This window comes from Microcaecilia unicolor, chromosome 1 (assembly GCF_901765095.1).
Source record: "Microcaecilia unicolor chromosome 1, aMicUni1.1, whole genome shotgun sequence".
Classification (NCBI taxonomy): domain Eukaryota; kingdom Metazoa; phylum Chordata; class Amphibia; order Gymnophiona; family Siphonopidae; genus Microcaecilia; species Microcaecilia unicolor.
In genome coordinates, this window is record NC_044031.1 from 326,592,236 (window position 1) to 326,620,076 (window position 27,841).

Here is a 27,841-nt window from a genome sequence, read left to right on the forward strand (position 1 = left end):
TGTTTGGCGGCAGGTACCAGAGACATGGCCCCTAACTGAATCAGACCTTGCAAAGTCTCCTCTACCACCGCCCGTTTGGCGGCAGAACCGCATCGGGACTCGACAAACACGTCTCTTACTGGGGCGTTGAATTCTATTCTGTAGCCATCTCATATTTGTTGTGTCATGTGTTTTTCAGGTGTGATCAAGGTACAGTATCCTGCTAGCGTGTAGTATTTGCAGCCCTTTTTTTCACAAGGTAGTGTATTGGTGTTTTAGAGCCTGGTGTAATTACAGTTCTGCCTTTCCATGCATAAGGTTGTAGCTCGTCCTGTCTTTGGAATTAGTGCTGTTATGGTTTGGTAAGGTTCTGACTGTCTTTTTGCACAAGTTTGTGTATAGTGTTTTGCAGTGGAGAGATTGTGTGTCTGCACCTCTGACCCCCCCCCCCCCCTCTCCCCGGGTTTGAGAATTGGAACTACTAATTGTGGACTTTGAACTGAATAATTTCTTGGGAGGGGGGGTTTCATGATAGCATTGTGCTTATTATTTCAATCAGTTTTTCTGTACAAGTTTAGCTTCATTTGTCTTTATTTAGAAATTTCATAAATAAAAAATTTTCTAAAAATTGAATAATCTTATCAATGGGTGGGGCAGGGGCGGGGCTAGGATGGGGCCCCACCAAATTGGTCTGCATAGGGCCCCGCACTTGCAAAGACCAGCCCAGGCATCCCCAATCATTTCAAAATGATGGTGGTACCTATGGATTGGAGCAAACCTGCAGCCGAAGTTGGAGTGAGGCAGGCGGCAAACCTTGCAGCTCCAGAAGTTAACTGATTGGAAATCAGTAAAGGCAGAAATAAACAAAAATCGGCAGCACACGAGCAGCATAAACTGTTAGAAGAGATGTGCGCTAAAGATCGCGGGAAAGTCCCAACGAGCGCGATCAGTGCAACGACAAGATGCAGCAGCAGTTTATATAGGATCAGCCCAGACGGGAAAGAGGAGCTTTCAAAAGCAAATGACATCGAAAGAGGGCGGAGAACGGAGCCAGCTACCTGCCTCACCGCGGAGATTATTTCAGTTAGTTGGGGCTGGACTGGAGAAGGAAATAGCGGCTGCGAGCAGAGATCCAGAGCGAGCAGGTGGCTAGCGCTGACGAGTTAGGGGAAATGAAAGAAATGCGGTAGCGGAACGTGTGAATCATTAGCGAGACACATCCTGTCAGGGTTGTGAAGGGAAAAAAAAACCCTGCTGCATCCTCAACACCATTATCGGGGAGGGACTATCAGAGAACACAGATAAAGCAGCATCAGCTGGGCGCGCCCCCACCCCACCGCTGAACTGGAGCCAGAAGAATACTCCCCCTGACCCCCTCCCTCCTCAGTTTACGGTCCCGGCGATGAGCTCGTGGATGCGCTGCGCCTTCCTCGCGCCCGTGTTGGTGGTGGCCGTGCTCTTCGTGCTCTACAAAACCCGCCTGGAGGAGCGGGAGCCGCGGTTGGCGGCGAATCAGCAGCAGCGCCACCGAGCTAACATCACATCGGAGAGGAGCGAGCTGATCGCTACTTGCACCGCCCTACTGCAAGGAGAGGAAGCTCCTGCTCGGGAAGGAGGTGATAACGGCGACCCCGCGGTCCTTCTGCAGCCCGCCCCCGCCGGGGTCCCCTGCGGCGAGTACGTGCGCGAGAGCCACTACGTGACAATGCCGCTGTCGGCCGAAGAGGCCGCCTTCCCGCTGGCCTACATCCTGACGCTGCATCACGAGTTCCGCACCTTCGAGCGCGTCTTCCGTGCTATCTACGCGCCGCAGAACCTCTACTGTCTGCACGTGGACGAGCGGGCGCCCGCCGCCTTCCGAGAGGCCGTGCGCGAGCTGGCCGCCTGCTTCCCCAACGCCTTCCTGGCATCGCGCGCCGAACCCGTGGTCTATGCGGGCATCTCGCGCCTCTTGGCCGACGTGCACTGCCTGCGCGACCTACAAGCCTCCGCGGTGCCCTGGCGCTACGTGCTCAATGCTTGCGGCCAGGACTTCCCGCTGAAGACCAACCGTGAGATCGTGCGCCACCTGAAGAGCTTCCAGGGCCACAACCTAACGCCCGGGATATTGCCACCAGCGCACGCCGTCCCGCGCACCAAGTACGTGCACCGCGAGCACATCGTTGCCTCGCCGGCCACTGTGCGTCGCACGAACGCGCTCAAGGCGCCGCCCCCGCACAACATCACTATTTTCTTCGGCTCGGCCTACGTCGCTCTCAGTCGCCAGTTCGCCCGTTTCGTCTTGGAGGATCCGATTGCGGTAGACCTGCTCAAGTGGTCTATGGACACCTACAGCCCGGATGAGCACTACTGGGTCACGCTGAATAGAATCCCTGGTAAGTACCTTGGGAGGAGTGTCTTGCCTATGCTTAGCTTTAAAGGGGGTCTTTTACTAAAGATTAGCTCGGTTATCTGTAGCAGGGCTCATTTTATTCCTATGGGCTCTTCTTTAGTAGAAGCCTAAAAGGCATATTTTCAAAAGGCATAGTTCCATAGAAACCTATGGAACTTTGGGAGGCTAAGTGCTTTGAAAATATGCCTCAAAGGGTGCTGTTGTGCACCGGATGGTCGCCCATCCTACCCTTATATACAGCTGTACTTTGGTCTAAAGTTACTATGTTAAAGATAAGCTATTTATAAAGTCCCAAACGATATTCCTCTGATCAATGGGTTGAATTGTTGTTACCTTTTGTTCCGTCCCTGAACTTTTGTAGTCTTAATATTTTTATTGATTTTGTAATAGAGAACATCAATAATAACAACAATAGTACTACAATATATTTAAATTGAGTTAAAAAAAAGACACCTTAAAGTATGTAAGTAGTATAAAGTTCATGCATGTGACACAGATAGTAATAATATATGTGAAGAAAAAAAGAAAAAGTACAATATACTCCTCTCACGTCACATCTTCAAAATAGGATATCAATGGAGCCCATTTTTCTTTATAAAGAGCATATCGAGATGTTTTTTTAAGCAAAATATGTTTCAAATTTATAGGTTTGAAACAATAAATTCCACCATTCTTGATAAGTAGTTTGTTGTAAAGCTTTCCAGTGTGTAAACACTACTTTCAAACATGGGCGTAGCCAGACACCCAATTTTGGGTGGGCCGGCCGAAGATGGGTGGGCAGAGAACCTCGCCCCATCCCAAGGTGATTTGGTCTCTCCTTTTCTCGCCTGCATGCCATATGGTCTCTCAAACATCCCCCTCTCACGTATACCTTTTAAATACTAGATTTTCACCAGCAGCGAGCAGCAACTAATACACACTGCTCGTGCTAGCCCCACACACCCTTCCCTCTGATGCAACTTCCTGTTTCCGCCTAGACAGAAATACATCAGAGGGAAGGCTGTGGGGCCGGTGCGAGCAGTATGTATGTCACTGCTCACTGCAGGCGAAGATCTGCTACTTACAAGGTATGCAGGAAGGACACTTGTTGGGAGTTTTCGGCTGCTGGGGCTTGGGGATCCCTGCCAGCCACATCATAGGTATACTGCTACTGGGTGGGCCTGAACCCAAAGTGGGTGGGCCTGGGCCCACCCAAGCCCACCCTTGGCTACGCCACTGCTTTCAAAGCTAGATTCACTCTGTTACAAATTAACTTTGTATTGGTCTCCTCCAGGTTTAGATACTAGTTTTTCACTTTTAATGTTGTCACTGAAAAGGGTCATCGTCCAACCTGATATTGCTGGAGTAAGTCTTTGATCTTTATGCTTTTCGGCAGCATCTAGCGCATAGTTCTCTTGGAACGATCAGGTTGGACTCCTGTAGCACTTTGATCCCTCTCTTCGAATGTAAATAGCTGAAGGAACCCTGACAATGGACTGGATTTGTGGAACACAATCTTTTGTTTCTCAAATTCAATGGCATTCAGAACATGCAGTTAAATAATTTAACAAAGAAGTTCTGTTGATTTGGAAATAAAATTAAACCGTGTGATAATATATCAAACTATGAAATGTCATTGTTAATAGATTTCAAAGGATGGATTTGACAATTTAACCACAAGGCACAACTGTCCTAGGGCAACAAATAATGTTGGTCTTTTCATCAGTCAAATGAATTAATGCTCAAAAATAAATATATATCTATGTATAACAAATAGGCATGAGACATGCACTGTAAATTGGCTATAGGATCTCATGTAGTGCACAACTGTTCCAAATTCGAGCCCTTCAGGTGTGATCAATCATTTGCCTCCATTGTCATAAAACATGTAGTAAACAGGCACATCTACAACTTAGAACACCACTACAACGTATAAAATGTTTGGTAATGAACCAAAGAGCGACTACTTATCTGCTCATGCAGAGCACAGCGTTGTCAAAACCTTAGCAACACTCAACGGATGGCATTTCGGTCCACCCGACCTGCTTCCGGGGTAATAGCATATAGTCGTTAAAAAGTAAAATTTTACTGGCAAAAAATGCTATCCATGTCCAAGATGGTGTTTTTTCACCAGTGAAATTTAATGTTTTAGCAACTATATGCAATTACCCCAGAAGCCGATCCGGTGGACCCCAGGAAAGACTCCAGAGGAAATTGGAAAGTCATAGGATAAGAGGTAGTGTTCTATTGTGGATTAAAAACTGGTTAAAAGATAGAAAATAGAGAGTAAGGTTAAATGGTAAGTATTCTCAATAGAGAATGGAAGATAGTGGGGTTCCCCAGGGGTCTGTGCTGGGACCGCTGCTTTTTAACATTTTTATAAATTATCTAGAAATGGGAGTAACTAGTGAGGTAATTCAATTTGCTGACAACACAAAGTTATTCAAAGTTGTTAAATTGCAAGAGGATTGTAAAAAATTACAAGAGGACCTTACGAGACTGGGCATCTAAATGGCAGATGACGTTTAATGTGAGCAAGTGCAAAGTGATGCATGTGGGAAAGTGGAAGCTGAGTTATAGTTATGTAATGCAAGGTTTCATATTAGGAGTCACTGACCGGGAAGTGGATCTAGGCGTCATTGTTGATGATATGTTGAAACCATCTGCTCAGTGTGCTGTGCCAGCTAAGAAATCAAATAGAATATTAGGTATTATTAGGAAAGGAATGGAAAACTAAAATGAGGACGTTATAATGCTTTTGTATCACTGCATGGTGCGACCGCACCTCGATTATTGTGTTCAATTCTGGTCACCGCACCTCAAAAAAGATATGGTGGAATTAGAAAAGGTACAGAGAAGGGTGACGAAAATGATAAAGGGATGCAATGACTTCCCTATAAGGAAAGGCTAAAGCAGCTAGGGCCCTTAAGCTTTGAAAAAATATGGCTGAGGGGAGATACGATAGAGGTCTATAAAATAATGAGTGGAGTGGAAGGGGTAGACATGAATCGCTTGTTCACTCTTTCCAAAAATACTAGGAATAGGGGGCACGCAATGAAGCTACAAATTAGTAAATTTAAAACGAATTGGAGATATTTCTTCATTCAACGTGTAATTAAACTCTGGAATTCGTTGCCAGAAAATGTAGTAAAAGCATTAACTTAGCGGGGTTTAAAAAAGGTTTGGATGGCTTCCTAAAGGAAAAGTCCATATAGCATTATTAAAATGGACTTGGGGGAAAATCCACTGTTTATTTCTAGAATAAGCAGCATAAAATGTATTGTACTGCTTTGGGATCTTGCCAGGTATTTGTGACCTGGATTGGCCACTGTTGGAAACAAGATTCTGGGCTTGATGGACCTTCGATCTGTTCCAGTATGGCAATACTTATGTACTTGTATATTATAGGAGATCCTATAGCCAATTTACAGTGCATGTCTGATGCCTCATTGTAATACATAGATATATATTTAATTTCAAGCATTATTCATCTGATTTGTATTGCTGCCACTTAATTAATACTCCCATTTTTTTCTGTAATATTTTCTATTGTGGGCTTTTCATCAGTAGCAATTCACATGGTTTAGTCACTAGGGGTCACCATACATAGCAACAATTAAGAAAACTATAGGGTTCAGTCACTGAGTTACAAATTTATAGCAAAGGAAATGAAATACAGTATATGCTCCTGAATTGATAAGGTGCTTGGTGGAAAACTGCATGCCTCATGGAATTATTTCCATTCCATGTTTGTTTATTTGTATCCCACATTTTCCCACCTATTTGCGGGCTCAGTGTGGCTTACAATACATTGTAAAAGATGGAAGTGCAATTGGTTGCAGTACAATTATGGGTTACATTGTGAAGAATTATATAAGACAGAGTAAATTCAGGATATTCGATAGAACAGTGGAATATAACAGTGGTGAGTTGAGAGGGGGGCAAAACATTATCGAGGGAACAGGGAGGTCTGACAATTTTATCTGTGGGTAGGGTTTAAGAGTGGTGAGAGCGCGGGAGTAGAGGTTCAGAGAGTGTATTGGTGCGTGTCTATGAGATTGTATGGGCTTTATGTGTTTTGATCCTTGCCATAGATTTTCTCGAAGAGATAAGTCTTAAGTAGTTCACATTAATGAGGCATATTTTCAAAGCACTTTGGGAGGCTAAGTTCCATAGGTTTCTATGGAACTTTGGGAGGCTAAGTGCTTTGAAAATAAGCCCAATTGTGTACGTGTATTTCATGTATAGGTAGGTGTGTGTTTGTAATCAGTAGGTGGTTTGGAAGGAGCGATTCTGAAGTTGCTGTTTTATCAGTGGTTCAATGCTACAAAAGTTGTAACTACTTCTCCCATGCAAATGTACTGGATCATCTTTGGAACTCCGGTCCAGTCTTGCTTATTTTCAAACCTAATGTGTTTCTTTATAGGTCGTTCCCCCCCCCCCCCCCTCCAAATTTTGGTCCCGTCCTGTTAAATTTTCAGAGAGTTATTTTGTCCACAGACATTCTTGGCCCTTATGTATAAGTTCTTTTCAGCTTCTGAGTGGTACAACTATGATCTGTCCAGAAATGTATTTGCAGGGCAGAGGGACATTGACAGATTTATGACCAATGATTACTGAAACTGACTGACCAGAATTGGTAGCTGGCACTTGGGGGATACCCTGCATGGAGTGGCTTCTAAACACAGGATCATACTAAGCTATACTTGTGCCTTGTGCAACTCGCCCAGTGGCCCCCCCTGCCCGCTTTGCCACTGCCACTGAGATCGATTTTTTTGTTCCCCTCCATACTTGCACCCTTTGTGACTGGACCACTCACACAACACTTAGTATGGCATTGTACTGGACGGCTACATTTTGAATGATGTGGGTTTGTGACAGGGAGAGTATACTATAAATTGTATTATTATGCTTAACTTTATTATGTATTGCAGGGCTTGACAAGCACCTAGAATGTAGACCCTAGTGCCCTGGATTTTGTCCTTCAAAATAGTGTTTACACACTTAGCTGCTTTGGCTGCAGAAAAGGCCTTTTCTTCCATCTGCACTGCGCCACTTCTGAACTCTCGGTGAATGTGAGCTGCAGTATACAGGAAGAGGTTTGAAAGTATATGCAGATTTGAAACTGCATGATCAACAATCTCTTCCTGCACTGCACAGCTCAGGTTCACTGACAGCTCAGCAGCAGTGGTTCAGTGTAGATAGAAGAAAAGGCCTTTCTGTGGCAGCAGTAAAGTAAGGGGAAGGAGGGGTGTAATCAGCTGACTTGAGGCTGATAACTGAAGAGTGAGTGGCTTGATACTGCTGGGGCAGAGTAGGGGGGTGCTTGGAGAATGAGTGAAACATACTAACTGATGTGGAGAGATGAATGGGAGAGAGACAGACTGGTTGAGATGGTGGTACAAGAGTGAGAGAGACAGACAGACCTGGGTCATGGTGATAAGTGATGCCAAGAGGCAACCACTTCAGTCATAGCTATCAGGAGGATGAAGGAACATAGTTGACAGCACACTTTGGGGGTGGGGAGAGAGGCCTGTTGGTTTATTTATTAGGATTTATTTACCACCTTTTTGAAGGAATTCACTCCAGGCGGTGTACAGCAAAAATTAAGTTAAACATAAGCAATAGACAATTACAACTGTAAAAATATTCAAATAACAATACATAATATGGCTTGGAGGGGCGTAATTGAACGAAAACATCTATCTCCATGGGCGTTTATCTCCGAGAATGGGTCCGTGAAGGGGCGGACCGAACCGTATTTTCGTAAAAAATAGACGTCCATGTTTTATTTGACAATTTGTGAGCTGGGCGTTTTTGTTTTTCAGTGATAATGGAAAATGAAAGCGCCCAGCTCAAAAACGAATAAATCCAAGGCATTTGTTCGTGGGAGGGGCCAGGATTCGTAGTGCACTGGTCCCCCTCACATGCCAGGACACCAACCCAACCGGGCACCCTAGGGGGCACTTTTAGAAAAACAAAAAAAAAAAGGTAAAAGAGCTCCCAGGTGCATAGCACCCTTCCCTTGTGTGTTGAGCCCCCCAAATCCCCCTCAAAACCCACTGCCCACAAGTCTACACCATTACTATAGCCCTAAGGTGTGCTGGGGGGCACCTACATGTGGGTACAGTGGGTTTGGGGGGGTTGGACGACTAAGCATTAAGCATCACAATTGTAACAGGTGGGGGGGGGATGGGCCTGGGTCCACCTGCCTGAAGTCCCCTGCACCCCCTAACAACTGCTCCAGGGACCTGCATACTGCTGCCAGGGAGGTGGGTATGACATTTGAGAGTGAAAATAAAAAGTTGTGAAACATCATTTTTTGTGGTGGGAGGGGGTTAGTGACCACTGGGGGAGTCAGGGGAGGTCATCCCCGATTCCCTCTGGTGGTAATCTGGTCATTTAGGGCACTTTTTGGGGCCTTGTTCGTGAAAAAACAGGGTCCAGGAAAAGTGCCCTAAATTCTAGCTACAAAAGCATACTTTTATTTCCATTATCGGCGAAAGGCGCCCATCTCTCCTCGGCCGATAACCACGCCCCAGTTCCACCTTCGCCACGCCTCCGACACGCCCCCGTCAACTTTGTACGCTTCCGCGATGGAGTGCAGTTGAAAACGTCCAAATCGGCTTTCCATTATACCGATTTATTCGTTTTTGTGAGATAAACGTCTATCTCCCGATTTGGGTCGAAATCTAGGCGTTTTTCTCTTTCAATTATAAGGTGGATAGTATGCTACTTTATAATGTCTTCTCCAGGGCTATGGAATTGGCAGCAATTTTGGGTGGCGTTGGAGTTGGTAAAAATGTACGCGCTCCAGTTTTGAAACAAACATTACAAATTGTGAGGAATATGAGGGTGAGAGGGAGAATGAAGGCACATGGAGACTCGAGGAGGCTCGAGAGGGAGGGAGACTGGGTAGAGAAAAGGAGTCTTTTCCCCTGGGGGATTGGAGAAAAGGAAAAGACTACAATTTCCAGCAGCCCCTGAGTAGGTCCCATGGTAGAAACAGGGACTTCAATCCCCAACAGCCCCAGAGGTCAGGAGAAGGGCAAGAGAAGGGAGTTGGAAAAACCTGCGCCAGAGAGCCAGGATGAGGGAAGGAGTTCTGAACCTGCCCAATCAAGTAAATGGAGAGCAGCTGAGCAATGGGTGTGGGGAGGAACCTATGGACTGGCAAGGGGAAGAAAAGAGGGGAGGAACTAGAGCAAGAGGAGCCGATGGAGATTGCTGCTCTGACTAAACTGGAAGGAAGGGAAGTGAAGCAGGAGAGGGCTGCTCAGGAGAGCCTGGTAGAAGAAGGGAAAAGGTGACTATCCCACAAGGGGAGCTGAGAGAGCAGGTTTACCACGGAAGGGTCATGCGGGTGGTGGTCAGGGTATAATGCTGGCCTGGGTGGGGAGGGACCCCTGCCACTCTCCCTAGGTTGATTTCTTTTGAAAGGGAGAGAGTGGTGGTTTTGGGCATAACTGCTATACATGAACTGCTGGGAGTTTGAACCCTTTCTGAACTGCTGTGTTTGGGGAATTGTTTTACCTAACTGCTGACATGAACTGCTGGGGAGGGTTTGACCCCTTTCTGGAGCTACCGTGTTTGGAGAATTACTTTGCATACCTGCTATACATGAACTGCTGGGAGTTTGAGCCCTTTTTGAGCTACTTTAAATTGCTTTGCATAACTGCTTTATATGAACTGCTCAGATTTTGCAACCTTTTGGGGTTTTTTTTGTCTTGTTTTGAATACTATGCTGTTGAACTGCTATGCTTCTTGAGAAATGCTGTGGTGGGAACTACCTTTGGAGGAGCAGTTGACACAAAGGGTTTACAATCTATATATATATATATATATATATATATAAAACTCACCTTCAACGTTCTGAAGACAGTGACGTCAGTGAAGCCAAGCCCTGACTTCCTTCAAAAAGGTTTGAAGGTTCGTGGTGGTGAAGCCACCAAAATTGCTCCGGGCCCCGCCCTCGAGGGCGGAGCAATGGCAGAACAACGAAGGGGTTGGCAGGGAGGCGGGGGTGGGGGGTGGGAAATCGCTGCGGGCCCCGCCCTTGAGTCAAACGTCATGACGTTGAGGGCAGAGCAATGCCAGAACAACGAAGGGGTTGGCAGGCAGGGAGGGGGGGTGTTGCCGACGAAAACCTTGATGGCAGAACAACGAAGGGGTTCACAGGGAGGGAGGTGGGGGGGGGGTTGCGAAATCGCTCCGGGCCCCGCCCTCGCGTCAAATGTCATGACGTTGAGGGCGGAGCAATGGCAGAACAACGAAGGGGTGGGGGGGGGTGTGGGCGACAAAAACCTTGCTAGCGCCCATTTCATTTTCTCAGAAACGGGCCTCTTTTACTAGTAAAGTATAATGATCTGACCTTGTGGATTGCCGTGTGCTCTTTAGCAGTGGATTACAGCACACAGCTCAGCTAAAGGGCCGAGGGACTCAATTTTCCAAGAGTCTCCCGGTGGTGGAGACCTTACAAAATCCAGAACAAAAAAAACTTAAGCCTAATTAATATCAGTAGGAATTGGAGTTGAAGCTGGAGTTGGACAGTAAAAAAAAATAGAGGAGCTGGAGCACTGACCTTCTCCATATTTTACATCAAGAGATCAGTACGTTATTGAATTGTTAGAGAATATTATTATGTGATGTGACTTATCACTTCACTAGTGAGAACAAGGATATGGTTGGGCTGAATTAAGAATTTTCATTATCTTAATCATGATATTACACTACCTTGTGTTATACCTTTGATGTAACTGCTTCGTTTCCCCTAGGAGGCCTATAGAGTAAGTTGAGCTGTCACCAGCATGACCACAACTCGTGGGATGAATAAAAGCATGAAGTCACTTACATATGGAATTTTATCCAATGTTTACTTGTGATAATGGGAGCTGAGAAATCACAGAACAAAGGCAGACCTGGGTAATTTATATGAAGTATGTCTTTTATGATCAATGTGAACGGTATGCAATACATACAAGTAAAAGCATACTTGAATAGATGTGATAAATTAGAAGGTAAGCAAGTACTATGGCCTTTAAGATAATGCTTGATGTGCATCATAAAAATCTAGTCACTGAAAAGCAAGTCTTAATGGATTTACCCTGAGCAAAATAAGAGTAATTTATTAGGTGCCTACCAGTCTTCTTCCTCTGTTGTGCTTTATTTTATTTTTTATTTATTGCATTTGTACCCCACATTATCCCACCTTTTTGCAGGCTCAATGTGGCTTACAGAGTGTTGTTATGATGTAGTCATTTCAAGATCTTAAATACAATCGATAATAGGCTGAAGGTAAATGGGGATTTAGATGGAAAGCTGTTAGGTAAGGTAGTGTGAGAGGTGTTTTTTGATGCACATGAGTGGTTTAAGGAATGATTTCTTTCTGTTGTCCAGGTTTCATTCCCACAATGGAATACAATTTATGTACCCTGAATTCTTGGAAATCACTGGAGTGTAACAGAAGATTTAATCTTCCCATTTAGCCAGGGTCCAAATAATTTCATGTGCCCAGCAGAGTCAGGTGATAGAGTGGCACCCTCACTTGTTCTACAGGTTCTCCATCTCAGACAAAAGGCTAAGCTGGTACTTTCCCCCAGCTCATGGCTCAAACCTTAGGCAAAAAGGCCGAGGTGAACTTCATAAAGAGAAGACATTTCCTTGTCATCAACAGCAGATGAATCCATTAACGGATGGGTTGTATCCACCTACCAGCAAGTGGAGATAGAGAACACTGAAAGCACATGGTGTTCCTGGATGCCTAGCCCCCTCTGCCTTCAGTATATCTCTATCTCCCAGCAGGTGTGGACGTCGCTTTCTCAGCTCCTGGATTTTTGCCTGGGGTGGCTCCTGCGCTTTGCCAGTAGAGCGGGGGGTATTGTGGCTGGTGGTGCCCACTTAAAGGCATACTTGGTTTTCCCTGTCCCTGCCTTACCCCATTCCCCCTCCTCCCAGAGTTCCTCTGAGGCTGCCTTAATCTAACTTTCCTCACAGTAAAAAAAAAAAAAAAGAGCGAGTCTCACTTTCTCAGCGTGGCGATTTCTGAGGCTTTCTCCAGAGATCCTGGTTCGGTGCAGCTTGACCGAAGCTCATTTGACTCGGTCTCCTGAGGTGAGAGTGGTGCCCAGCTCCTCCGGGGAGGTTCCCGCTGACAGCGCTCTGTGCGGGGTAAGTTTTGGTGTGAAGGCGTCATTTTGTTTTCTGTATTTGATGGCTGCTGAAGGGGTTAAGCGCTGCTCCCACTGTGGGAAACGCAGATCAGCAGCGGGGCTTTGCAGCACATGCTGCCTAGATGCTAATGCTGGCATGAGCATGGCGGACGGTGATTCTTCCCACCCAACGGAGTTGGCAGCAGGCGCCATATTGGAGGTGCCGCGTGACTCGACCCTCGTGGTTGTGGAGGGGTCTGAGTGCAGGGGGGCGCCTCGTTTCGAGGTTTCTAGAGGAGCTATTGCCTCCGCTTCCCCCAATGTGGGGGCAGATGCACAGGGTGAGTTTTTCTCCCCTGAATTTGTGCTGCTGATGCATAAGGCTTTTATCTTAAAAAGAGCACTGCCTGAGGCTCCTGACAATTCCTTTTGGATTGGGTTGCCTCCAGTTCTTGATAGCCCAGCGTCTGCTGGACACTTTATTTCTTCCCCTGAGCTTTTGGCTGATGCTAAGTGCAGATGAGTGAATACCCCTTCTGAGGGGGACTCTTCACCCTGTTCTCCCCCGTGGTCTAGTTTCGGGGAGTCTGAGGGGTCTGGCAGGCCCTCACGGACTGATATCCAGACGAGGGTGGCTGCTTGCCACAGGAGTTGGATGACCCTAAAGCAGTTTGGATTTTTCACTGCGACGAGCTGCCAGCTCTCATTTCTGGTGCCTTACAGGCCCTTTGTATTGAAGATCCAGACAAGGGCGCTGCCTCTTTTATTAATCCTTGGATGGCTAGTACTAAGAAGCCTTCTCGGGCTTTTCTCATGTATACTTCCATCCAAGAGCTTATTTCAGCTCAATGGTCTGACCCTGATGGTCCCTTGAAGGTGGCCAGGGCTATGTGTCACCTTTACCCTCTGAGTGAAAGTCAGTTGGCCCTCTTTGGGATGCCTAAAGTGGATGCATTAGTCACGGCTGTGACTAAAAAGACTACTCTCTCGTTGGAGGGAGGGGTCGCTTTGAAAGATATGCAGGAGTGGCAGCTGGAATCCGCACTAAAGTGATCCTTTGATATCTCGGGCCTGTCCTTTCGGGCGGCTATTTGCAGTTCCTATGCAGCTCGCGCCTGCCTTTCCTGGTTGCAGCAGGCGGATGAGCAGCCCGCCGATGGAGCGGGTTCCCTCGCTGAGGTCGGCCTGCGAATGGAGTCTGCCTTGTCTTTTTTTGGCTGATGCCCTTTGTGATCTGTTCAGAGCTTCAGCTAAGCAGATGTCTATGGCGGTTGCTGCCTGCCGCCTTCTTTGGCTCTGGCATTGGGCGGCTGACATGGCCTCTAAACAAAGGCTGGTGAGGTTACCCTTTCGGGGTCTTCTTTTATTTGCAGAGAATTTGGAGAAGATTGTTAAGGACCTAGGGGACTCTTAAGTCCCAACGGTTGCCTGAGGATAGGCTGAGGCCTTCTTCCAAAAGTCCTTCTTTTCCCTCCTCTTCCAGGCCACGTTTTCACGAAGCTCGCAGGTATCGCCCAGGGCGCTCTGTGGGGTTTGGTCAACATACCTGTTTCCAGCAGAGAAACTCCTTTCGTTCGGACAAACGCACTGTGGCAGCCGGGCAATGTCCAGGAGTTCAGGGGCATCCTCCACAATGATGGGGCGCCGGTCCACTCGTTTGTTCCTGCAGTAGGGAGTCGTCTCTCCCTCTTTCTCGAGGAGTGGACCAAGATTATTTCGGATCAGTAGGTTCTGGACCTGATCAGAGAAGGTTACCGCCTAGAATTCGCTGCCCCGGTGGGAGACGTGTTTTTGGAGTCCCGATGCGGCACTGCCGTCAAGCGGTCGTGGTAAACGAGACCTTGCAGGTGTTGCTGAAGCTGAGAGCGGTGGTTCTGGTTCCTCCCGCCGAACGTGGCTGCGGTCGCTACTCCATCTATTTTGTGGTGCCTCGAAAAGATGGGTCGTTCAGACCTATCCTCGACTTACGCAGAGTCAACGAGGCCTTAGGAGTGCGACACTTCCGTATGGAAACCCTGCACTCCGTCATTGTGGTGGTACAGCCAGGAGAGTTTCTCACATCTCTGAACCTCAAGGAAGCATATTTGCATATTCCCATCTGGCCGCCGCATCAGTGGTTTCTCCGGTTTGCGGTATTGAGCCAACATTTCCAGTTTCGCGCCTTGCCTTCGGCCTGACAACTGCCCCTCGGACTTTTTCCAAGGTTATGGTAGTGGTCGTTGCCTATCTCAGGCGAGAGGATATCAGAGTTCACCCTTATCTCGACGACTGGCTCATCAGAGCGGATTCGGCAGACGAAAGCCGACTTGCCATTGCCAGAGTTGTTTCAGTTCTTCAGACTCTGGGCTGGGTAGTCAATATGCCCAAAAGTCACCTGACCCCCTCTGTCTCTCGAGTATTTGGGGGTCCGGTTTGACACGGCTTCGGGATTCGTTTTTCTTCCCGACAACAGGCATCTCAAGCTTCAGAATCAGGTCTGCCTGCTCCTGCGGATGCCTCGGCCTCAAGCTTGGGACTTTGTTCAGCTCCTGGGATCGATGAAGGCCACCATAGAGGTGGTTCCCTGGGCGAGAGCTCACATGAGGCTGCTGCAGCTTGCTCTGCTTTAGCAATGGTCTCCGATTTCCCAGGAATACCAACGCAGACTAAGGTGGCTTCCTGCGGCCCAGCGCATTGGTGACTTTCCGACAGCATGCTGCGGCAGGGGATGCCACTGGCTCTTCCTTTTTGGTGTCTGGTGATAACGGATGCCAGCCTTTCTGGCTGGGGAGCTCATTGCTGGGGGCGCTATGCTCAGGGTCTGTGGTCCATCGTGGAAGCGGGATGGTCCACCAATCGCTTGGAACGGAGAGCGATATTCCGGGCTCTTCTGGCCTTCCACAGGACGCTGAAGTGGCCTACATCAATCATCAGGGTGGCACTCAGTGCAGGGCTCTGGCTGCGGAGGCGTCTCAGATCTGCGACTGGGCTGAGCGCCACCTAGAGCTGCTGTCCGCGGCTCACATAGCCGGTCAGAGCAACGTACAAGCCGATTTCCTCAGCAGACATCAAATCGACCCGGCGGAATGGGAACTGGCAGAAGAAGTGTTTATTCAGATTTGTGCCAAATGGGGGACTCCAGGCTTGGACCTCATGGCGTCAAGCGTAAACGCTGAAGTCCCTCGCTTTTTCAGCAGAAGGAGAGATCCTCGCTCGGCGGCGTTGAATGCCCTGGCTCAACCTTGGCCCTCCTGTATGTGTTCCCTTCTTGGCCCTTGATAGGGTGAGTACTACTTCGGATTCGCCTGCACCAAGGATTGGTGATTCTCATCGTCCCGGATTGGCCAAGGCATCCTTGGTACGCGGATCTCCGGTGGATGCTGGTGGACGCGCCTCTTCCTTTGTCTCGGGTTCCGAACTTGTTAGTTCAGGGTCCGGTGACTATGGAAGATCCTTGCCGCTTTGGTCTTAAGGCCTCGCTCTTGAGAGGGCGCAATTGAGGGACAAGGGCTATTCTAATAAGGTTATTGCCACGCTCTTGCAGGCTCGCACGCGGTCTACCTTTGCGACTTATGCTCGGATCTAGCGCGCTTTTGAGGCGTAGTGTACTCCAAAGTCTACCTTGCAGACTCTGACGACAGTCTCGCTTTTGCTGGACTTTTTGTAGGACGGGCTACAAAAGGGCCTGACCTACAGTTCCCTTTGGGTTCAAGTGGCAGCATTGGCCTGCTTCCGGGGGAAAGTCTCCAGCTTGTCCCTTGCTGCTCATCCGGATATTGTCCGATTTCTCAGAGGGGCGCTTCATCTCTGTCCTCCTTTGCGGTCGCCCTGTCCGGCTTGGAACCTGGGGATCATGTTGAAGGCGCTCCAGCGATCCCCATTTGAGCCTCTTAAATGGGCTTCTGAGAAGGATGTGACTCTCAAGACAGTTTTTTTTAGTGGCAATGACTTCGGCAAGAAGAGTGTCTGAACTTCAGGCTCTTTCTTGTCAGGATCCTTTTCTACAGTTCTCAGAATCCGGGGTAACTGTTCATACAGTGCCTTCCTTTCTGCCGAAGGTGGTTTCAGCTTTTCACCTGAACCAGCCCATTTTTCTTCCTTCCTTTTGTAAGGAGGAGTTTCCGGACTCCTTTGGGCAATTGCGCCTTTTGGATGTCCGCAGGGCTCTGTGGCAGTATCTGCAGATGTCAAATGAGTTTAGGAATTCTGATCATTTATTTGTTCTGTTGGCAGGTCCCCGACGGGGGTTTCCGGTGTCTAAGGCCACTATAGCCCGCTGGCTTAAGGAACTCATTTTTTCTGCTTATCTGCTTTCAGGGCGGTCGCCGCCTGAAGCTTTTAAAGCACACTCTACGAGGGCAATGTCCTCTTCATGGGCTGAAGGATGTCTTTTCTCTTCAAGAGATCTGTCGTGCGGCTACCTGGGTTTCTCAGCTCTCTTTTGTGCGGCATTACAGGCTGGATGTTGCAGCACGGCAGGATGCGCATTTTGGAGCACAGGTGCTTGCTCGAGGAGTTGCTTGTTCCCACCCTACTTAGGGAGTGCTTTGGTACATCCCATCAGTTAATGGATTCATCTGCTGTTGATGACAAGGAAGGGAAAATTAAGTTCTTACCTTGATAATTTTCTTTCCTTTAGTCACAGCAGATGAATCCATGATCCCTCCCTGTCTGACTTTAGTTTTTCTACAGGTGTTGCATACAGACATTGTGCCTCATCAGGAGTACTTGAAGATAAAGCTATCAGAGTTACTACATGCTGTTTTTATTGCAGGAGGTTTATAACGTCCCTCCTTTGGTTCAGGGGCGTTTGTTCTTTGTGAGGAAAGTTTGTTATATTGCCTTTCTTATTCATTTTGCTTTGGAAATTTCATATACTGAAGGCAGAGGGGGCTGGGCGTCCAGGAACACCATGTCCTTTCAGTGTTCTCTATCTCTACCTGCTGGTAGGCGGATACAACCCATCAATTAATGGATTCATCTGCTGTGACTAAAGGAAAGAAAATTATCAAGGTAAGAACCTAATTTTCCCTTGTATTGTCCTGTAGGATCATTAGCTAAATTTTCATTTTGCCGCACGTCCACTTTTAGCCAAAAAAAGGCCTTTTTTTGCAGGTGTGCTAAAAAATGGACCTACATGCGTCCAATACACATGCCTGCACCAGCGCATGCCATTTTCAGCACACCTAATAGAAGGACACCTATACCTTTTCTAATTCCACTAATATCTTTTTTTGAGATGCACTGACCAGAATTGAACACAATATTTGAGGGGCAGTCGCATCATGGAGCAATACAAAGACATTATAATGTCCTCATTTTTGTTTTCCATTCCTTTCCTGCTAATACCTAACATTCTATTTGCTTTCTTAGCCACCACTGAGCTGAGAGTTTCAACGTATCATCAACAATGATGCCTAGATCCCTTTTCTGGTCGATGACTCCTAATGTGGAACCTTGCATTACGTAGGTAGTTCGGGTTCCTCTTTCCCACATGCATCACTTTGCACTTGCTCACATTAAATGTTATCTTTCATTTATTTAGACACCCAGTCTCCCAGTCTCGTAAAGTCCTCTTTTAATTTTTCACAATCCTCTTGCGATTTAACAACTTTGGATAAATGTCGTCAGGAAATTTAATTACCTCACTAGTTACTCCCATCTCAAGATCATTTATAAATATATTAAAAAGCAGCGATCCCAGCACAGACCTCTGGGGAACCCCACTATCTACCCTTCCTTGTCATCAAGCAGATGAAGCCATTACGTATGGGTTGTGTCCATCAACCAGCAGGGGGAGATAGAGAGCACTCAACTTTTCACAGTGCCTCATGGCCAGCCAGCTCCACTGCCTCTTCAGTATTCTCTATCTCCCCAAGCAGGGTGGCTGCAGCTTCTTCGAGCTCCATCAAAAAATCTGCCTGGGGTGGCTCCTGGCTTGCCAGTTGTTAGCCGGGGTGTTAGAGGCTATAGCAGCTTCACTTTGAAGGCACATAGGTTAGCCCTTTCCCTGCCTTACCCATGCCCCCGTGGATGTGGACATATTAGCTTGCTTTGCCCTGTCCTTTCCCACTCAGTGGATGCAGGCACATTGGTTCGCCTTCCCTGCCTTTCCCACTCATCTGAGCCTCCGGAGTTCTTATTACCTCTGCTTTCCTCACAGCGTTTAAAAAACAAAACAAAAATAGAACAGAGGTTTTCCTTTGATTCTTCTATGGGACCGGAGCTGTGATACTCGGTCCGTGAGGTAGAGTGTTTTCTAACTCCTCCGGGGTGGCCCGCGATCGGGGCGTTTTTTGGCGCAAAACTGCCATTTTGAATTTTCCCGCCTTTTCGGACGATGGCTGCAGAGAATGTAAAGCGCTGTTCCTGGTGTGGCAAGCGCAAATCAGCAGCGGGGCTCTGTAAATCGTGCTGTACAGGTATAAGAGTTGTCCCGAGCATGGCGAGCGATGATTCTTCCCGCTCAGAGCTGGCAGCAGACGCCATTTTGATCTCCGCTGGCGCGGCCGTCCGTAGAGACAGAGAGCCCTGAGCCCGGGGGGGGGGGGGGGACCTCGAATTGAGGCTATTCAGGGAGCCGGGGGCCCGTTAGCCCCGGACGGGATTCGGGGTGCCCCAGGGCGAGTTTTTCTCCCCTGATTTTGTGTTATTATATTGCAATAAGCATACAATGCTGAAAAGAGCTCTCCCTCAAGGGTCATCTGAGGCCCCTTCTATTGTCTCCCCCGGTGGATTCTGGCCTGGGACTGCCCGCTGAGGCTATTTTCCCTGATAATTGGCATAAAGAAAAGCGTAGAAGGGCTAATTCCCCTTCAGATTTTGGTGCACCTCCCTTTTTCCCCCCCATGGTCGGGCTGTGAGGATTCGGAGAGTTCTGGCAGGCCTTCGTGGTCTGAGGAGCCAGAGTCAGGTGCAGAATTACCACAGGATCTGGATGATCCCTCCGCGGTGAGGATTTTCCACCGTGATGAGCTGCCAGCGCTTATTTCAGATGCCCTACAGGTCCTTTCTATTGAAGAGCCTGACAGTGGCACGGCCTCCTCTGTGAATCCTAGGATGGCTAGTACCAAAAAGCCTGCTCGAGCCTTTCCTTTGCATGACTCCATCCAAGAGCTTATTTCTGCTCAGTGGGCTGACCCCGAGGGACCTTTGAAAGTTTCCAGGGCTATGGGGCAATTATACCATCTGCGTGAGGAGCATTTGGCTCGCTTTGCAGTGCCTAAAGTAGATGCCCTAGTCACTGCGGTGACAAAGAGAACTACCCTCCCTGTGGAAGGAGGAGTTTCCCTGAAGGATATACAAGACCGTAGGCTGGAAGCAGCACTTAAACGGTCCTTTGAAATTGCAGGTCTTACTATTCGGGCGTCTGAATGCAGTTGTTATGCTGCTAGAGCCTGCCTGGCGTGGTTGCAACAGGCAGTGGAACAGCCCGGAGATGGAGCGGAGCCCTTCTCGGATGTGGCTCTGTGGCTGGAGTCGGCCTTGTCCTTTTTGACTGATGCCCTTTATGATATTGTCAGAGCTTCGGCTAAACAAATGGCAGTAGCAGTGGCGGCTCGCCGTCTTATTTGGCTATGACATTGGGCAGCGGACATGGCCTCTAAGCAAAGGTTGGTGAAGTTGCCCTTTCAAGGCCTTCTCCTATTTGGTGAGGAGTTGGAGAAAATTGTTAAAAGGCCTGGGAGATCCTAAACCCCAGCGCTTGCTCGAAGATAGGCCGAGGCCTTCCTCCAAGGGCCAGGTGGTCCACTCCTCTTATAGACCTCGCTTCCGTGAAGCTAGAAGGTACCGCCCGGGGCGTTCTGCTGGGTTCACTTCTCGTGCCTGTTTTTCAGCAGAGGAACTCCTTTCGCTTGGACAAGCGTTCCGCAGCCACCGGCTCTAGGTCTGGAGTTCAGGGGCGACCCTCTCAATGATGGTGCGCCGGCCCCCTCCTCGCTTCCTGTCATCGGAGGACGTCTTTCCCTCTTTGCCGAGGAGTGGGCCAATATTTCCTCAGATCAGTGGGTTCTGGACCTGATCAGAGGTGGCTACAGAATAGAATTCAACACCCCAGTAAGAGACGTGTTGGTGGAGTCCCGATGCGGTTCTGCCGCCAAACGGGCGGCGGTAGAGGAGACTTTTTGCAAGGTCTGATTCGGTTAGGGGCCATGTCCCCGGTACCTCCCGCCGAACACGGCTACGGCCGATACTCCATCTACTTTGTGGTGCTGCGAAAAGGTGGGTCTTTTCGCCCTATTTTGGACTTAAAAGAATTAAACAAGTCCCTGAGAGTGCGGCATTTCCACATGGAAACCCTGTGCTCCGCCATTGCTGCGGTACAGCCAGGAGAGTTTCTCACGTCCCTAGACCTGAAATAAGCTTACTTGCACATACCAATTTGGCCCCCGCACCAGAAGTTTATGAGGTTTGCGGTGTTGGGAAAACATTTCCAGTTCCGAGCCTTGCCTTTTGGCCTCACCACAGCTCCCCGAACCTTTTCGAAGGTAATGGTGGTAGTAGCTGCTTTGCTCAGGCGAGAAGGTATCAGGGTTCACCCGTACCTAGACGACTGGCTCATCAGAGCAGACTCTGTAACAGAGAGCTATCAAGCTACAGCCAGAGTGGTCTCAGTACTTCAATCTCTAGGCTGGGTCGTCAATATGGCCAAAAGTCACCTGACCCCCTCGCAATCTCTAGAATATTTGGGGGCCAGGTTCGACACAGACTCGGGCTATGTATATCTACCCGAGCTAAGGCGGTGCAAGCTTCAGAATCAGGTCCGTCTGCTCCTGAGGATGCCCCGCCCGCGAGCTTGGGACATTGTCCAGCTGCTGGGATCGATGACAGCCACATTGGAAGTGGTGCCCTGGGCGAGAGCGCACCTAAGACCTCTACAGTATTCCCTACTTCAAAGATGGTCTCCAGTTTCTCAGGATTATCAATGCAGACTGGCTCTCTGCGGCTCGACTCAGCATGGAGTGGTGGCTCTCTTGACAGCATGCTGCAGCGAGGAATGTTGCTGGCACTCCCCGATTGGTGTCTAGTAGTGACAGACGCCAGCCTGAAGGGCTGGGGCGCACATTGCAAGGGGAAGCATGCCCAGGGTCTATGGACACCCGAGGAGTCGGAGTGGTCCATCAACCGCCTGGAGTTGAAAGCGGTGTTTCAGGCACTTCTGGCCTTTCAAGTGACCCTGGAAGGATTGGCTGTCAGAGTGATGTCGGACAACACGACAGCAGTGGCCTACATAAATCGACAAGGCGGCACTCAGTGCAGAGCACTGGCCGCGGCCAAACAGATTTGCCACTGGGCCAAGCTGCATCTTCAGTTTCTGTCGGCAGCTCACATTGCAGGTCAGAACAACGTGCAAGCCGATTATCTAAGCAGGCATCAGTTCGATCCAGCAGAATAGGAAATAGCAGACAAAGTATTCCTGCAGATATGTGCCAAATGGGGCAAGCCCGTGATGGATCTTATGGCGACAAGTTCAGATGCCAAAGTCCCGTGCTTCTTCAGCAGACGGAGAGATCCTCGCTCGGCAGGGTTGGATGCCTTGACTCAGCCCTGGCCTCCGGGCCTACTATATGTGTTCCCTCCATGGCCCTTGATAGGGCGCGTGCTCCTGCTGATTCGGCTGCACCCAGGAGAAGTGGTCCTCATCGCCCCGGATTGGCCCAGGAGGCCTTGGTATGCGGACCTCCGACAGATGCTAGTGGAGGCTCCCCTTCCTTTACCTCTGGTACCGAACCTGTTGTCACAGGGCCTGGTAGCCATGGAGGACGCCTGCCGCTTTGGTCTTATGGGATGGCGATTGACAGGGCGCAATTGAGGGACAAAGGTTATTCAAACACAGTCATTTCCACTCTCCTGCAGGCCTGCAAGCGTTCCACTTCCGTGGCTTATGCCAGGATTTGGCGCCAGTTTGAGTCTTGGTGTGCTTCAAAAGCAATCACACCCATGCGGGCTCCTGTCTCGCCGATTCTTGACTTTTTGCAGGATGGTGTACAAATAGGCTTGGCCTATAATTTCCTGCGGGTGCAAGTGGCAGCGTTGGCCTCCGTGGTAAGGTTGAAGGCGTGTCTTTAGCTGCTCATCCAGATGTGGCACGGTTTCTTAGTGGGGTGCTTTGGCTCCGGCCTTCCGTGCGAACACCCTGTCCAGCTTGGAACCTGGGGCTAGTTTTGAAGGCCCTGCAGGCTTCTCCTTTTGAGCCACTTTGGCGAGCGTCGGAGAAAGATTTGACACTAAAGGCCGTTTTTCTTGTGGCCATTACTTCAGCGAGACGGGTGTCAGAGCTCCAGGCACTGTCCTGTAGAGACCCATTTCTGCAATTCTCAGAGTCCGGGGTCACGGTTCGGACTGTGCCTTCCTTCATGCCTAAGGTGGTTTCAGCGTTTCACCTAAACCAGCCTATTTTCTTGTCCTCCTTTGATAAGGAGGAGTTTCCAGAGTCTTTTGGGCAGTTGCACCTGTTGGATGTGCGCAGGACTCTGCTGCAGTATCTGTGAGTTACTATCTCTTTCAGGGTCTGTGATCATCTGTTTGTTTTGCTATCAGGTCCTCGCAGAGGGTCTCCAGCGTCTAAAGCCACTATTGCCTGCTGGCTCAAAGAAACTATCTTTTCAGCTTATCTGCTTGCCTTCCGGTCTCCGCCTGTAGCCTTTAAGGGACATTCTACCAGAGCGATTTCTTCCTCTTGGGCTGAAACTGGAGCACTCTCTTGTCAAGAGAGATGCAGTGCAGCAACATGGGCTTCTAAGCTCTCTTTTGCCCAACATTACAGGCTGGATGTGGCTGCTAGGAGGGATGCGCGTTTTGGAGCACAAGTGCTAGCACGTGGTGTGACTTGTTCCCACCCTATATAGGGATTGCTTTGTTACATCCCATACTGGCTTCATCTGCTTGATGACAAGGAAGGGAAAATTAGGTTCTTACCTTGGTAATTTTCTTTCCTTTAGTCATAGCAGATGAAGCCATGAGCCCTCCCTGTATGATTGTATGCTGTGAATCTGTTTCAGGTTCTGTTCTTGTTTCCTGAAGTTCCTTCCTTGGGAGAAAGTTGGAAAACAGTCTTCAGGATTCATGTTCACTTATAGGAGGATGAGTCCATTCCCTCCACTTTGTTTTGGAGGATGAGTTTATTCCCTCCAGGAGGTTGCGTATACCCCACCAGTTATACAATAAGGAGGATGAGTTTATTCCCTCCAGGAGGATGTGTTCATTCCCTCCTTTTGAGTTCATGCCCTTGTTAAGGGGCCATCGTTCGCTGTGAGGAAAGTTCATGTTATTCCCATTGCGGTTTGCCTTACTGCTTTGGAAGCTTCAGATACTAAAGAGGCAGTGGAGCTGGCTGGCCATGAGGCACTGTGAAAAGTTGAGTGCTCTCTATCTCCCCCTGCTGGTTGATGGACACAACCCATACGTAATGGCTTCATCTGCTATGACTAAAGGAAAGAAAATTACCAAGGTAAGAACCTAATTTTCCCTTCTCCATTGAGAATACTGACCATTTAACTCTATTCTGTTTTCTATCTTTTAACCAGTTTTTAATTCACCACTACCTCCTATCCCATGACTCTCCAATTTCGTCTAGAGACTTTCACATGGTACTTTGTCAAATGCCTTTTGAAAATCCAGATACACCATATCGACTGGCTCACCTTTATCAACATGTTTGTTCACCTCTTCAAAGAAATGTAATAGATTGGTGAGGCAAGTTTTTTCCCTTCACTAAATCTATGTTGGCTTTGTCTCATTAATCCATGCTTTTGACTATGCTCTGTAATTTTGTTCTTTATAATAGTCTCTACCATTTTGTCCGGCACAGATGTCAGGCTCACTGGTCTATAATTTCCCAGATCACCTCTGGAACCTTTTTAAAAAATTGGTGTTACATTGGCCAGCCTCTAATCTTCCGATACCATGCTTGGTTTTGAAGATAAGTGACATATTACTAGCAATAGTTCTGCAAGTTCATTTTTTCAATTCTTTCAGTACTCTGGGATGAATACTACCCGGTCTAGGCAATTTGCTACTCTTCAAAGTCCCTCTTTGCCTTCTGTATCAGCTCTTTGCATGTGACTTGCCATTCCTTATGCTGTTTCTTATTTTCAGTCAGATCCTTCTTCCATTTTCTGAAGGATTTTCTTTTAGCTGTATTAGCTTCCTTCACCTCGCTTTTTAACCATGCCGGCTGTCATTTCGTCTTCCTTCCTCCTTTTTTAATACATGGAATATATTTGATCTGGGTTTCCAGGACTGTATTTTTGAACAGCATCCATTCATGATGTACGTTTTTGACCTTTGCAGCTGCTCCTCTAAGATTTTTTTTTCACCGTTCTTCTCATTTTATCATAGTCTCCTTTTTGAAAGTTAAATGCTAACGTATTGGATTTCCTGTGCATACTTACTCCAAAGCCGATATCAAATAGAATCATATTATGATCACTGTTACCATCAATCGGCCCCAGCACTATTACTTCCTGCACCAGTTCATGCGCTCCACTAAGGACTAGGTCTAGAATTTTTCCTTCTCCTGTTGGCTCCTGTACCAGCAGCTCCATAAATCAGTCCTTGTTTTTGTCAAGGAATTTTACCTCCCTAGCATGCCCTGATGTTACATTTACCCAGTCAATATCAGGGTAATTGAAATCTCCCATTATTATTGTGTTGTCCAGTTTGTTAGTTTCCTGCATAGAGGTCCACACGTGTGCTTATCTGGTTTGTGTTAGGTTAGCGAGTTGTTTAAGGTTGTTGTGTTTATTCCAAGTTTCTCCTTATTGCTTGCCTACTTAAATACTGAGGAGCTGGACTGGATGCCATGAGAGATATGTCTTGGCTCAGTTTTTTGTTCTGATGGTCACAACTATCCCACAGGTTCTGGAATAGTGTGGAGGACTAATGGAAAGAAAATTATCAGGTAAGATGGAATTTCTTCATCTCTTGGTGCCACCCATGTCCCACCCAAAACATGTCCCCTTAAAATTTGGATGAACTGTGCAACAAAATGTCTAAAATTGTGGGGTCAAAAATCACAGCTTGGATATTTTTGAGAGAAAAATGGCCTTCTGCCACCTTATGTCATTTGGGGTTCATTTTCAAAACAGTAAAAAGTATATCGAGTTCAGAAAAAAAGATTTAAAGATTTACCTTATTTGCTTTGTCTTCTGCATGTTTATTAACCATTATTTCTATACTTTCAAATGGATTAGCACTGGGTGAAAGCAAAGGGTTTTTTCAGTGAGTGAGGTAGTGTCTGGTCTTTTTGTCATTGCTGGAATACTGTGGAATTTAAATGCATTGTATTTGTTTATTTGGGATTAGTTACTGCACTTTGTTGTCTGTGACAAAAGGTGGTTAACCAATTAAACTGTTCTCAACCTAGTTCTCGGGACCCACCCAGCAAATCAGGTTTTCAGAATATTCACAGTGAATGTGCAAGAGAGTTATTTACATACATTGTGGCATTCATGCAGACCTTAATCATAGGTATTCATTGTAGATATCCTGAAAGCTGGATCAACAAGATAGGCGCAGTGCCCCAGAGGTGCACGGAGCCGTAGCTAACATGGCGAAGTGCACCGAGGGGCATGCACGTTCAAGCCTGCGGGGTGCCAGAGAAGCGGAGTGGGTGCGTTCCTGCCGCAAATGGGGGCACCCCGCTAGCATGGGAGGAGAGAGAGCGAGGTTTAAAACCCTGGGGCGGAGCCTGGACGGCCTCTTCTCGCGTCCGGGCTCCAGGTGGGGGCAAGCTGTGCTACCCCGGCCTGGTGGCGGGGTACCCAAGCCTGATGGTGTAAGCTAGGCAGCTGGGTCAGCTGCGCTTACGGTTGAGCTCCCTTGCTCGACGGCGGGGAGCTCAGGTTACGCTTGGTCAGTCTTGCTATGACGGCGGACTGGGTTGGACAATGAGCCTGAGGCTGGATAGGCTTGGGTATACCCATGGTTGAGATGTTTTGTATCCAAATAAAGCTGCGGCCGTGTTATGCCATATAAAATACTGTGTACGTGAAATTATTAAATTTCCTGTACTGTTGTGAATTTGCAATCCGAGGTGTTTCGGCTGCCCATGTTAAAGATAGGCGCAGTGCCCCAGAGGTGCATGGAGCCGTAGCTAACATGGTGACGTGCACCGAGGGGCATGCGCGTTCAAGCCTGCGGGGTGCCAGAGAAGCGGAGTGGGCTCGTTCCCGCCGCAAATGGGGGCACCCCGCTGGCATGGGAGGAGAGAGAGCGGGGTTTAAAACCCTGGGGCGGAGCCCGGACGGCCTCTTCTCAATTCCGGGCTCCAGGTGCACCCACCCCTCCCTCCGCAAGATATCCTTATGTTTACTGTGTTTTATACTTTTGTCGCAGCGTTGGCGGGGTACCCAAGCCTGATGGTGTAAGCTAGGCAGCTGGGTCAGCTGCGCTTACGGTTGAGCTCCCTTGCTCAACGGCGGGGAGCTCAGGTTACGATTGGTCAGTCTTGCTATGACGGCGGACTGGGTTGGACAATGAGCCTGAGGCTGGATAGGCTTGGGTATACCCATGGCTGAGATGTTTTGTATCCAAATAAAGCTGCGGCTGTGTTATGCCATATAAAATACTGTGTACGTGTAATTATTGAATTTCCTGTACTGTTGTGAATTTGCAATCCAAGGTGTCTCGGCTGCCCATGTTAAAGGTGGGTTTGAGGTTCTTCAGTTTGGAAATCACAGGGTTAAATGCATGAGTTGTTTACCCTGAAAACCAGACCTGCTCAGGGGAGCCTGGGGGAAGTAGACTTGCAAACCACAGAGTTTAGAGCATGCTTGAAGCCTGAAGGTGAAGGAGGAAGGCAAAATACAGCAGCTGTGTTTGAAGGTAAGTGCTTAGAAGATGCAGCAGTGTGGACTGCAGGAAAGTAACAACAAGCAAACTGGGAAGAGAGCCACTGGGCCTCATCTAGCACCATTTATCTCAGTTCCATGGCTATAAATAAATCCCATAGCATGGAATCATGGCACAGCTGTTTTGGAGACCTTAAGCCACTATTGTAAGCTATTTCACCTTGATGTCTTCAGCAAAGCGATCAGATTATAGCCAGTATCACTTCCTTCTCCTCCTGTTTATGAATCCTGTCATGAGGTTTAATGATAGCAGCCCATTATCTGAGCTGAAGGCAGTAGGCAGAGCTTGCTGACATATTGGTCACAGCAAAACAATAGCGATCGCTATTGAATATAGTAGTAAACTTGTGGGGTTTATATTGTTTTATTAAACCTTCTAGGTTTTGCATTCTCTCTGTTAGGAGGAGATCGGGGGGGGGGGGGGGGGGGGTTGGGAGAGATTTCAAGGGATCTGTGAGAGGGGGAGGGTCATATTCAAAATGTATTTGTCAGTGCTCTAGAGCTTGCTT

The 27,841-nt window shown here is 48.1% G+C and overlaps 1 protein-coding gene across 1 annotated transcript in view; it reads left to right on the forward strand.

The window, feature by feature from the left end:
- Positions 1–1,009: 1,009 nt before the first annotated feature.
- Positions 1,010–27,841, forward strand: part of GCNT2 (glucosaminyl (N-acetyl) transferase 2 (I blood group)) — a 112,603-nt gene continuing 85,771 nt past the window's right edge. Inside the window, exon 1 of the mRNA XM_030209051.1 lies at positions 1,010–2,354. Within this exon, the coding sequence (XP_030064911.1) occupies positions 1,382–2,354 (973 nt within the window). The 5' untranslated portion in view covers positions 1,010–1,381. The remainder of the gene's footprint in view (positions 2,355–27,841) is intronic.